The sequence below is a fragment of the Myodes glareolus genome, chromosome 20, assembly GCF_982192425.1.
Source record: "Myodes glareolus chromosome 20, mMyoGla1.1, whole genome shotgun sequence".
Taxonomy (NCBI): Eukaryota; Metazoa; Chordata; class Mammalia; order Rodentia; family Cricetidae; genus Myodes; species Myodes glareolus.
The window spans coordinates 8,617,642-8,630,626 of record NC_142045.1 but is presented as its reverse complement, the minus strand read 5'-3'; the positions used below and the strand labels follow the sequence as shown (position 1 = coordinate 8,630,626).

The following is a 12,985-nucleotide window of genomic DNA, read 5'->3' as shown; positions in this document are numbered from 1 at the left end:
CCCACATCAAGGAACAGGTCATTTAAACAGAGATTCAGCAACTTTTCAGGCTGGGTGGTTTGTACCCAGTTGACACTGCAGAGTTGTCCAGAGGGGAAATCTTGCGTGGAAATGTTTTAACGGCAGAGATGTTTTGCTTATTAGCACACTTCATGTTTGCGGCCTATTCGTATAACAAAATGCCCAGGAAAACTAGGGAGAGATGTTGTCCTTGGGTTATGATTGTGATGGTAGGCGTTTCGGTCCATGATCTTTGTTGTTTTGCCCCTGTTATAGGTGACACATCATAGCAATGACATCGCTTACGGCAGCAAAGCCCATGTGAATGGGGCCTGGGGGTGGGGGCGGATTGGATGTCTTGGTCTCTTCAAGGGTGTGCTACCTCCATAGCCTAACTTCCTTACACTGGAGTTTTTTTCTTAAAATCAGCTGTAGGAAGACCAAGCCATCAGCACTAGAGTCTGGGGGAGTCAGTCAGATCCAAATTATAACATACCCAAACACCTAAGCCAGGGCAAGCCAAAAGGAACCCTCAATAAATGTGTTGGGCCTTATGAAAATGCTAACAGAATTATTTTAATTAACCTTCTTTTCTCAAGTTACTCATTCAGTATCATTTCTTTGTGTCAACTGTCTTTCATCGCTCTGGATATTAAATGCATTGGTTATTTGTGTATACCTCTCCCACCTTAAGAAGGCCGTGAGCTATTTCAGTTGAGGACATTTTCACATTTGTCTGCATTTTCTCTGGTGTTTCACCTTTCATTCTGTTTCTCCATGATGCCGGAGGAAAACTATCCTTTAGCACCTCATGCCTGTCATCCCAACAATAAGGCAGGAGGACTATCTAAATTCAAGGACAGTCTGGCTAAAGAGTGAGACATTGTCTTGAACAAATAAACAAGCAAACAGAGTGTTAGTACAAGTACCTATTAAACATTTATATCACAGATGGGTGGTGTGTGCAGCTCCCTGTTACAGAATTGTCCAGCATGTGTGTGTCATGCTCTAAGATGAACACCCAGCTCTGAAAACAAATTATGAAAGTAGAAAAATCAGAATTAATTGATAGCTCGGAAATAAAGTTATAAATGCCTTTAAATAGGAAATTAAGAAAAATTGCAAGTTGTGGCAATATCATTTTATTAAATTAAAACTCTCAATAGACAAGTGAAAAAAATAATTTAGAGTTTTTTTTACACAATTAACAGGTAACATTTATACATATATTGATGTGCTGATATGAAATACTAAATTTAAAGACAAATATTTTTACATAAAAGTAGTTGTACTATATTTTATAAAGATAGATACCAATAAATTATCAGAGATATTTAAAGGATGATAGGCCAAATATTCCCACTCTAGGTTGGGATTAAAATGATTTTTCTGAATATTCTGAATATTGATGTCCTGGATGCGTTGCCATTCCTCTAAGCTAGTAACGGAAGCTCAGGCCTGGAGACAGGCCATGGTTGGCTCCAACAGTTCTCAGCTTTGTTCTTGGATATAGTTTGACCCCCAACGCTTGCTCAAGCAAATGCAACTTTGAGTGTGAAACAATACAGCCCCATCCCAGCCATCAGTAGTTTCTGAAACTCAATACAAGGCCTGCGATACAAATTAGGGCATGTCGGATGTTAGATAAACTGTAATTGGTGTGAAACTTGAATGAGCAGCCCAATTTTACAATAACAGAAATGTATATTCTATATTTCCAGGAGAGAACTAGCATCCTTCAAAATAGTCACTCGTTTCTTAGCATAGCATATAAATTCCTACTTCAGAAGTCTAGAAATAATTTGCATTTTTCCTAAAACTTAGATCCACTCCTTTAGAAAAATGGTTTCTAGAATGACATGCACCAACATGATATGATCCTTGTTTTATGTCCTAGTCATTAAAATATACATGTACATAAACATGGAGAATAAAACAAACCTTGAGCCATGATACACACAAGGCCAGATTCTATTAAGTCTCATTTTATCTAATTCAACAAATACGTATTGGCTGTTTACCACTTTTAGGTCACCAGTGTAGGTAACACTTGCAGCAGAATTTCAGGAACACGACGCTCAAACAATCCACATCAAAAGCCAAACTTTACCATCACCTTAAAAGTAGTCAGAAGCAGAGCTAACATCAGATACTGAATAGTGCCGGATACGTGTAACTAGGTGTGAAAGCCTTGGGTCATGAGAAAGGACAGTAGAAATCAATATCCACAGGGAAGACATGCTCCCAGGCTTGACATGTCTTAGGACGCCACCAGAAGCCAAATGACAGTTCTTGTTGCCCGCCAATCTGAGACTCAATTTTCATCCTGGTTTGTTTCCTTAAATGGGTGGGAAAAATACATTATAGACTTTCCGCATTAATGAAGCTTACCGTGTCCCCCAAACACATTTTTCTGTCTCCGACAGTGGGGTATATATTGATATCTATAGTTCCTATGAACCATCTCCAGCCCAGTTTAAGAAGAAATCATTCTTACGGTCTTGGAGTCCGCCTCTTCAGAAGGGCACCCAGGGGAATGCCACCCCCACAAGCTAGTTATTCAAAGGAATAAAAGCAGCTGCAATATGATAAGTATTTAAAAGCTGACTTTCGAATCCCTTTATAGTTATATCCTGTGAAACCATTTCTAGGGAATGTATACAGAGAGGACAAGAGATGTGCTCGGGTCATCTCACACCCTCTGAAGAGTTAACGTGTCGAAGAGGGAACAAAGCTGTACTTGGTCTTCTCGTCTGACCCCTTGAGAAGAAGAGGACAGGCCGGGCGGGGACAGTGCAGTCCTGCCTTGGCTTGTGGCTGGAGTGGAATCTCTCTGCACTTGAGAACCTAAATCTCCTCTAAGGAATTGTTTAGATTCTGAAAAACCAGAAGTCAGACATCTCTGAAGGAGAAACTCCGAGGAGACCAGATCATCAAGGGTCTTTAAAACACCATGCAGGAGCTTGTGGTGGCCTGGGGAGGAGCCTAAGTTTTCTGAGTGATAAAACCGTCAGGAAATGTGGTCATTGTGTAGACTTGCTGAGGTCTCAGAGGGAGCAGCAGGGGCCGAGAAGGTCTCTTGGGTTCCTGAGGACTCAGCACTTGGGCTGTTTGAACTAGACCACAGAAGAAGTACGCCCTAACCTAACCCTAACCCTAACCCATGGGCCTGAGGCTTTTTGGTTCCTACTTCATTAGAAGACAAAAACCCTTATAACACCTTCTAAAGCAGATCTGGTTCTAACTGGTTTATCAGTACTGCAGCAAAGTCGCCCTTTACTGGAGTTCCTCTCTGTAAGCAAGAATTCTTTTCATTCCTAGGTCATTGCTGGTGTGTCTGCTGGAACTTCCCACTTTATTTTCTTTCTCAGAAACAAAAGCAAAGGTGCCCTGATGAGCCATACCTCTAAGCCTGTGTTTTTTCTGGATAGAAACCAAACTTGCATTGGTTCTTTCTTGCCCTTCATGGACACGGGGCCTCTGTGCTCCAAATGGAATTGTGGGTCTGAGTTTTCTGGAGACATGAGACACCTGGAGATAGGAGAAGGAGCAGACAGGGAAGCTGATTGAGGCGATGGAGAGAATCCAGACAACCAGACCCCACAGTGCAGGGGTAGCTAAAGGCACTTAGGATTGCAGCAACAGTGCTTACGAGAAACCTCCACTGTGATGTGGAGTGGTTTGCCACCGAAGCAGCGGTACACACTTCTCAAATAGAAAATAATAATCCCAGAAGCAGAGGGGAGATACAGAGGTGGCAGCTGTTTAAAGGGAGTGACGCCACACAGTTTGTCACAGACTCCCCTGTAAAGAGCATGACGTCCCCCTCACCTGTATGTATACTCAGACACGTTAATCTTTCCCTTTTCTCCTGTGGTTTCTGTTCTGCTTGTGAGGTTGACGGTATTTCCAAAGAGGCAGTACCGCGGCATCCGCTGGCCAATGACACCTGTCACCACCTCCCCGGTGTGGATCCCGATTGTGATCTGGAGAAGGCAAAGTTGGACTTCGGTAGCCTTGGTTGTCAACATAAGTGTGATTTTACAGACTATTTCAAATGCCCTCATGCAGCGCCCCTCCGAGAAGGGAAATGGTCTGTCCAAAGAGAAAGGCCTGAAGATATAACAAGGGCCGCTTCCAGCATCCGTGGAGAGACAAGAGAACAGAAAGAGTGGGAAATTTCCTTGTCCTCAGGACAGTCTGTCTACAGAACAAACGAGCTAATTTATTTCCCATGTCTGGAGGAGTGTGATACAATAGTCAGTGTTCTCTCAAGATACCCCTTTCTGTACATGTTAACCATCTCCAGATTAGAAGTGTGCATCGGTTATTAACTGAGTTCTGCCATTAGCGTCCCAGTGTCCGATTTCTCTGCTCACCTGGACAGATTCCCCGTCTACCTGAACTTGACCAGCGATTTCCATCATGTCCAAGGCCAGGTGGCAAATGGACCGTGCGTGGTGGATACAAGGTTCCGGTAAGCCGCTCACGGTCATGTACTTGTCGCCAACAGTCTCCACCTAAGGTGACACACACATTCACGTGTTAAAAGGGGGCATAAAGTGACTGGTTATTATAATTATTATAAAACATCGTATTTCCCAGAATTCCTTAAAGCTAGAGTCGTGTGTGCTCTAGCATGATGGGAGCTTCTAACAATTTGGAACTTACATGATATGGGTTCTTGATCATTTCCTCTGAGATCCCCTTATAACTTAGTAGAACATGTACGTGTGCAAGCACATATGTGTAAAGATGCCCTTACCCATGTATGTGCAAGTGTGTGTGGGTAGGTGTGCAGTGTGCTTGCCTATGCACATAGACTTCAGGTTGATGGAAGCTCTCTCTCTCTCTTTCTACCTTAATTTTTGCCATTTTTCCTTTTTTGTGTGTGAGCATATGCTGGTGGGGATCGATCTGGAATCCAGGTCCTCACACACTCCAGGCAGACACTCTGCCACTGACCTATAGCCTCAGCCTGCTACCTTGTTTTCAGACAGGGTTTCTTACAAAACCTGGAGCTGAATGTTTAGTTCAGCTGAACTGGCAGGCCAGCAAATCCCCAGGATGCCCCTGCCTCCTCTTCCCCAAGCACTGAGGTTCCAGATGTGCACTGCCCTCCTGGCTTTTCCAAACTCATGCCTGCACAGCCCTCTATATAATGTCTGTGAATTCACTTCTTCCTGGAACAGCACCGATTCAATAACACAGGAGCTGTTGGCTGAGGTTCATTGATTTATTGTGGCCTCTAGCCACGTTTTAATTTGTCAGTTAATTATTATTTAATTTTTAAATTGAATTGTTGATTTGGTGCATGCATGCTGTGCAGGTACATGTCTCTGCGAAGATGCTGTGTGGAGGCCAGGGCATGGATGACCTTGGGTATCCTGCTGCAGACACTGCCACCTTCCTGTTTAAAATAATCCAAGTAGGCTGGGTTAAGTCACGTACTGCTGTGATGTGCTCACCAAGTGCAGCACTGTGCCTCAGAAAAGAACCACAGAGTAAATAGTCCATGTGGAGGTCTATTATCCTGGGAGCCTAGCGACAGTCAGGAACGTTCTTGCCTTTATAAAACAGCATTCCACTGACTTCATTTTTCCGATATTATATTTGTTTCTACTTAAAACAAAGGGCAGAGATGTCTTGTAAATGTTTATCTTCAAGTTGATGGTATCTAAAAGTAAACCTGAGCCCCAAACCCTTCTCAAGCCCCATGACTCTTCATGGTGCAAAGCATTTATGTATTTTAGGGGAAAAATGTCTTTGGCGGGGCACAAAAATGAATGCTGTGTTTATAGTGAATGTATTAAACAATCTGCAGAGACTCGTTAACCTAAGTGCAAAGAAACTGCCAGATACTTCATGTCAGCCCGAAATGGTCTGCTCCATGAAACCTCACCGTGGTTGCAATGAAAAGAAAGTTTCCTAAGTGGTAACTACTCAGTCTTGAAGTTTATACCATAGCTTAGTGCTGCCCTCAGCCTTGGTCGGAGAAGCTTCATTTTACAGTGAGCAACTGCTATTGCAGAGACTCGTGACTGGTCAAGGGGCTGGGAATGACACTGAGTGAACAGCCTAAGGACAGCATCTATGTGTCATCTCCTGCAGGCTCAGCAGACATCTGGGAATGTCTGTCAGTGGGGACGGAACAAAATGTAAAAGCCAAGGTTGGGGAGGAAGGCTGTGGAATGACATCTTCTGGAAATGTCATGGCTGTTGTACTGCAGGTCACACTGCAGCTTCAGGTGCCTTCCCAGGAATGGCACAAGTCTGAGGCGAGTCAGCGTGAAATCATCATTGGGGCCTTGCGTCTGGAGACAGGAGACACCTTGTCTGCAGTGCTCTAACTACTGGTAAGCCATCCACACGCCAATGGATGGCTCCACACCCATGCTCACTCAGGCCACCCTGGTTAAACTCAAAGGGCCAGAAAACAAACCACACATAAACAAAAAAACAAAAGCAGGAGAGTGGGAGGGAGGGGTGCTTTTTGGGAAAAGTGAGATGGGAGACGGGGTAAGAGAAGCTGAGTGCGAATATGATCAGAATGCATTGCCCACATGTATGAAATGACCAAATCATGCATTTCTTTACAATGAGGAAATTATTGAAGCTAGCGGCCTGCAGGGACTCAATAGACCTTATAACACTAGGAAGCAGCTAGAGGCCTGAGCAGTGACCATGGGCTTCTGTGGGGCGTCTCAGAAGCCCAGACCAGTCTGCACGACAGCAGGCTCCCCGTGAGGCCTTACCTTATAAACGAACGGGTTTTTCCGTGAGTCAGTCAGTGTGTCAAATCTGGTATAGAGGTCGTTAAGGAGATTGACAATCTTCATGGCCCCTTCTCCAGATGCATGTTTGCTGCAGAAAGCATTGAAGCCCACAATGCCACTGAAGAGGATGGTCACATTATCGTATCTTTTGGCAGGCACTGGGCGCTTGTGTCTCAGCTCATTGGCGACAGACGGAGGAAGGACAGAATACAGCAATCTGTGGGGATTAGGGTAAAGCACTGTAAGACACGCTGGGAGCCGGACCACTCCAGCCTCACCTCTGGACTGCATCAGACATTGCACTGGATTCTGAAAAGAAACCCTTTAAAGCCAGCATCGAACGTTAGCTCCGTACAAAGCAAAGAAACATAGCAACCAACTGTTGGCATCTCAGCTCTAACCCTGAACCATTTCAAACCAACTCAAAATAAACCAAGCAAGTCAACAGGCAGGGAAAACAAAAGACCCTCAATAGGATCTCACGGTTTTCATCTGCAGTCCTGCCTTTTCCTGTTCTTATGACAGTGACATGTTTGACATCGTCAGTATGAGAATCTAAAGCATGGCATAAACTGCCCAGTAACAGAAGCATGTTCACTCTGTAGGAATAAAGTTTATCTCAAATATTGCAAGGTGACAGGAGATAAGATAGAATTCACTCTTTCCTGGGAGAAACTGATGAAAAAGATAGAAAGGGGTCCAAAAGGGCAGACATCTTGTTTACAGGCAGTGCTGAGACCACTACCATAGCACTGGGAATGAGCCGTGTGGTCAGCACACGGTAGGAGCGAAGCCGGTGGATTGGAAGAAAAGCAAAACCTTTTGGCTCCAAGTCTGGAGAAACAAAAAGAAAATGAGGCTTTCTTATCCGTTTCATCCTTCTAGCCAGCGGGCAAAGTTCAAATATGAAAAACAGACCTGAGCGCTCTCTTTTCTCTCTAGCCACAGCGGAATTTCCTCGGTGATTAATTTTAGCTTCTAAACAGAAGGTATGTCATGCAACATTGAAATTAGATCTTCATATTGAATGTGAGCGGCAGAGGAGCCTAGCTTTAGAGGAAACTAGATGCTTTGTCATGCAATATTCTTAAAATCTCTGCTAGAAAATCACATCCAAATCTGTCAATCTAAAAGTCAATTGTGAAATGTAATGAAACACGGCGTTTCTAAATAGGGGCAAATGGTTTTTGAAAATCCACTCGACCTTGGGCACACCAGAACAAAGAAAGGGTCCTGTGATGGGTCTTTATATTCTGATGCAGAAGTCTAGCTCTAGCGGCAGTGGTATGAGCTTCTAAGGTTGTACCATAGGCTAGTCAGAGACGTGAACGCTCAGGCCTCCAATTCAGGGGCAATGTGAATCGGCAGCATGTTTAGTATGGAATGAAGAGCCTATGGATACTTTCATAATCTAAAGCACCTTTGTACGGTTAGATGTCTGTTTTGCTGCTGGTGTAGTTTGGACCCGAGACATTCCCCCAAAGGCCCATGTGTTAAAGCCATAGTCCCCAGGCTGTGGTGCCATTGCAGACTGATGGAACATTTAAGAGGTGTAAGGCCCAGTGGGAGGAAGTTGGGCCACTTGGACACGCCCTTGGCATGGGTCTCCTCTTCCTTTTAGCATCCTAGTCATGAACGGCTTCCTCTGACATGTATCCCTGCCGTGATAGCACAGCCTAAAGCGACAGGGCTGCCAGCAGAGGTGGAAACCTCTGAAATCACAAACGGAATCTCTCTTCATTTCTTCATGAGTTTATTATCTCAGCAGTTCCTATAACAACAGAAAGCTGAGGAACATAACTATAAGAGTGGATATCAGCACATATGGAACCATAATATAAAAAAAGAGGTCTACATTATCTTCTGATATTACAGCCAATGCAGAATATAGGGTAACTGGAAGTGACCAACCTGTGCAACCCTGAATCTGAATCCTCGGTGCATCACACAAATATGTGATTTTTTTCATGGGTGAGGTTGGGCCATGAACTGATAAACAGGTAATTTGAGGTATTTTTTGTTCTTGTTTTTGTTTTTTCAAGCAGTGGACAACGTTGAACTGCCTGTCCCCATGTGCTTGATGAAATTTACAGCACATGCAGCCAATTAAACTAGGTGTCCTTACAACCATGGGGGAAGCAAAGGGTCTCAAAATGAGTAGACACAGCTTCAGATGAATAATGTAAGGTAAACACGAATGGATGAAGACAGGCATTCACAATGACTTCTTTGGTTCATTCACGTTATCAAGGGTGCGAACACTTGTGTTGACTTGTGTGCCTGGCATCTGGAGACAGGCATCTTACACAGGCATCAATGCCATGGAAACGGGGAGGGGGGAGGATGCTGCCCTTGTCCATCCTCTGGTGCTGAAGTGGAGTGCATTAGTTCTGATGGAAAACCAGTCAATTTGTTTCAATCCTCTAAAGATACAACATCCTATTTTGCAAACAAAAATACAAAACAAAGCAAAAAAAAAATATTCAAGAACCCGAGGAAAACATCCTATGGGCATCCAGAAAGAACTGCTTTTAATTACTATGTGGAGATAGGGCTGACCCGAGAGGTCCCAGACCCTTCTAGTAAGAGTATGGGCTGTAACATTGCACAAGAGGGAGCAAACAGTGAATAAATATCAGCCCTTTTCCCGCTCTGTGCTTACGTGTCTGTCTTTTTCTTCTCATCCTCCAGGGCTCTCAGTGTGAGCTGTAGCCTATCCGTGAGGATCTCCAGCTCCTGGGTCAGTTTGTACTCCTCCCGGAACTGTTCTCCCAAAAGAACCAGGTCCCTCGTGGCATCGTGCAGAGGGATGTCACTCAGGTACAGGCCTCTTCTTGTCAGGTCATCCAGGTTCATCACACTGGCACAAAGAGCAATGATGCAAAAATCAACACCGCGGGTCCACAAGGTGGAATGAGCCCTCCCTACAGCACGAGGTGGAAGGCAGCTCTCTCCTTCTCCACTTTCAGAGTTCAAAAGGTCAGGCAGAACAAACACGAGGAGGGACTCACTCAAGAAGGCTTTGTTTTCTGTGTACCTAAAACCCTACTAGCAAGGGGCGAACTTGAAATAGGTGTTTGTCGAGTTTTACTTTTTGAAGGTATCTGCATCAGCTTTCATAGAAAGCTAATGAAGAAAACTGCCCCACTAACATCTCCTTCCATATTTAATACAGGGCTAGCACATATTGCAGAATCTTCATGATTTTCCTTTTCCCAGAAGAGCAATCTATCCTCACGCATGAATCAGGAACAATGATGTATATGTTGAGAAACTACCTCATTTGCCTTATGACTCTAAGAATATCATAACTAATTGCTTTTTTATTAGAAATGATTGAGTTTCCAAGGATAGTAACCCTCCTCGTAAGCATTTTAAGGAATCCCTGCCTTGTGCTTGTATGCCATTCATTGGTCAGGCTTTCTTCTCTTCCTCTATTCTTGTTTTTTTGCTGATTTTTCTCATTTTTAAAATGTATTAGACTTTGCTAAAGTCTGTGAATCTTTGCAATTTAAATCTCGCCTTTTCATAGCATTATTATAATGATCTTAATTGATTCACTAAAATTCTGATAAGCAAAAAGTTTATTTAAAAATTACCCATTACGCATCTAACAACTTATTTTTTGGTTTGAATTAATTCTTAAAATGTAAAGTTATTATTTCCAGGTATTCAGGAATACCAATTTTTTCTAAAATGATGAATTTGGGTCATGAGTTTATTAAGAAATTTTGAATTAAGAAGAACTTTCCATGAAATCATTTTCAACAGAGATCTATCAGTCAAAGCAAAATAAGCATATGTCTATGCAAACAGAGAATAACCCAAGGATGTTATTGACAGATTAGACAGGTGTTTTGTATATTTTAAAGCCCCCTTGCAAAATAAACCCATCTAAAAAGATGACAGATAACTTGCCAAATGATTCGAATGTGACCAAACAAGATCTACCCATGAGGAATGATGCAATCAGATAATCTTAAAATTGAAATGGATACCACACTGCCAGGTGTAATCTGCCCTCATATGTAATATATAATAGTCAGGGTGGCCACAGAACCTCTTTAGACAACACAGACTCCCGTCAGTCTTCCTAGCTGTGTACAACTCGTTGCTAAAAATCCTGTTAGTAAAGACACCACACATCTTGGCTGCAAGTTGGAGAGAAGTCCCAAGCTGGAACCGAGCTGAAAGTTTCCTTCCTGCTGGGAAGCCATCATAGCTCCAGAAGGGATTGTATATACTGCTACGGGAGAAAGGCATCAATGGTTCCATCCAGCTGAACTGTATGATCTGCAGGACCAATCTGCCAGGCAAGATTCCCCCACTTATAACAAAGTTGACCAACTGTAATAAGAAGAAACAGCTGCAGGAATCACACTCTAAACCTGCTGTGACTGAGAAGATCTTAAGCCCTAGGAGAGACAGTAATATTACTGCTGAACTAAGTGTCATGAAGTCAAGCTGACTTCTGAATAAAACATGTGTGCTTATACCTACAGACAAATGCCACCCATGGCTTTAATCAGAGACCTCTGTAATGATGGAGACTGAAGACACACACCGCTGCTCAAAGTGCTAAGGAGTTGAGAGTTGAATGCTCAGCCTTGAGAATATTTATACCATCCTTGACAAGGCTCAGGAAACATCCTAGAAGGGGGCAGGAAGAATGTAAGATCTGGAAGAATGTGGCCCCTGGAGAAGGGCTGTGAGATGCTGGGTTCTTGGCATAGTTCAGCCAATGCAGCCATGACTTGACTCAACTGTGCTGCCTGCAGTAGACCTGTGCAAGGCTGAGCCTCAACAGTCAGTCATGGCCTGGGGAGTTTCGGAGCTTTCCCTTTCCCTGATGAACTGCCCCTGTTCCTGATGGATTCTGTGGGACAGGCAGCTATTGTCTTTGCCTGTGTGCCATGGAGGAGCCCGCCAGGCCCTGGGGAATAGTTCCAATAGTGCATAGATCACGGTGATTGTCATTATACTCAGGGAGTCTCAAAAGAACTCAAATCCAAACAAACAATGACAACAAAGTCAGGAAGGCAGAAATAGAAGGAGAAGAGGGAATAGAAGGAGGCTGGGAGATTCAAAGGAGGATAACAATAACCAGAGCGAAATGAATACGAGGTGAAAGGTAATTCATACTGAGGTAGAAATCTTAATGAGATTATTAACAGCTTATTCTTAAAGTTCTTATGGGTCCCCTGCTGTGTCTGATAGAATGGTTGCCTGGTGTGCAAGAAAACCTCTTATTCACTCCTCAGCATCATATAAATGGTTATGAGGTGCACACTTGTTACGGTCAGTCTTCAGGAGGTGCAGCCAGAGGATCTAGTGTTCACCAGTATGCAAATCTATATATCTAGTTTAAGGCTAGCAGGGCTACATAGCATGCTGTCTCAAAATTGAAATCCTTACTACTTTTTTTTAGTATGAATTAATCATCCTCGAATTATTTTTAGCCAAAACGTCCATTTTAAACAGATTTCATGGTAATTAGTAAATGTATCACTATAGAACTGATTTCTGCATATGAAAATTAAAATAAACACTATGAAATCTGTAATTCTCCCTTCAAAAAAAAAAAACTTTTTGTACTTGATTAGAAACGCTCCCCTAAAATGAAGTTGTCTTTCTGCTGACACACATCCAGGAAAACGCAGAGCAAGAGGCGGGTGAGGTGTGTGACTCGGTCCCTGCCTTGTGCTAGCTTTGAAGATGCTAATTCACCGTATTGCCTCTTCTGTCTGCATGATAAATAATTCTCAAAAAAGAAGTCACAATTACTGCTATACTATGTACAAGATATCATTTAATAATTGGCCCTGCAATTATCTTTTCCTTTTTCTCTATAGATACATATTTCAAATCCTCTTGTATCGTTTAGTAAAGTGCTAAAACCAGCAAGACAAAAACCCACTTTAGCTCCTCTGATGTTTATCATGAATAATACATTTAACATAAATTCTATCTTAATACACTTTGAGCACCACAATCTAATTAAAATAGTTACATATTTTAATTGAAAGTGACTCCGGCAAAAATTAATCTTTTTAACTGTTGCTAACTATAGAAATGTTCCTTGTTTATATCATTGCATCCTATGCTTTCCAGAATTGCCCTTATGTGATGCTCTTTTTGAAAGTACAAAAATATAGAATTAGCTAATAGCAGGTTGTTCATCCCTTGATCTAACATCATAATAACTTCGC

At 42.8% G+C, this 12,985-nt stretch overlaps 1 protein-coding gene across 2 annotated transcripts in view; it reads right to left on the bottom strand.

The window, feature by feature from the left end:
- Nucleotides 1-1,126: 1,126 nt before the first annotated feature.
- Gucy1b1 (guanylate cyclase 1 soluble subunit beta 1) overlaps nucleotides 1,127-12,985 on the bottom strand; it is a 42,384-nt gene continuing 30,525 nt past the window's right edge. For both annotated transcript variants that reach the window (XM_048424591.3, XM_048424592.3), the window contains exons 9-14: nucleotides 9,439-9,636; nucleotides 6,756-6,993; nucleotides 4,380-4,520; nucleotides 3,832-3,986; nucleotides 3,405-3,531; nucleotides 1,127-2,338 (exon numbers count right to left, since the gene is read on the bottom strand). In XM_048424591.3, coding sequence (XP_048280548.1) covers nucleotides 2,315-2,338; nucleotides 3,405-3,531; nucleotides 3,832-3,986; nucleotides 4,380-4,520; nucleotides 6,756-6,993; nucleotides 9,439-9,636 — 883 coding nt within the window. In that variant the 3' untranslated portion in view covers nucleotides 1,127-2,314. The remainder of the gene's footprint in view (nucleotides 2,339-3,404; nucleotides 3,532-3,831; nucleotides 3,987-4,379; nucleotides 4,521-6,755; nucleotides 6,994-9,438; nucleotides 9,637-12,985) is intronic.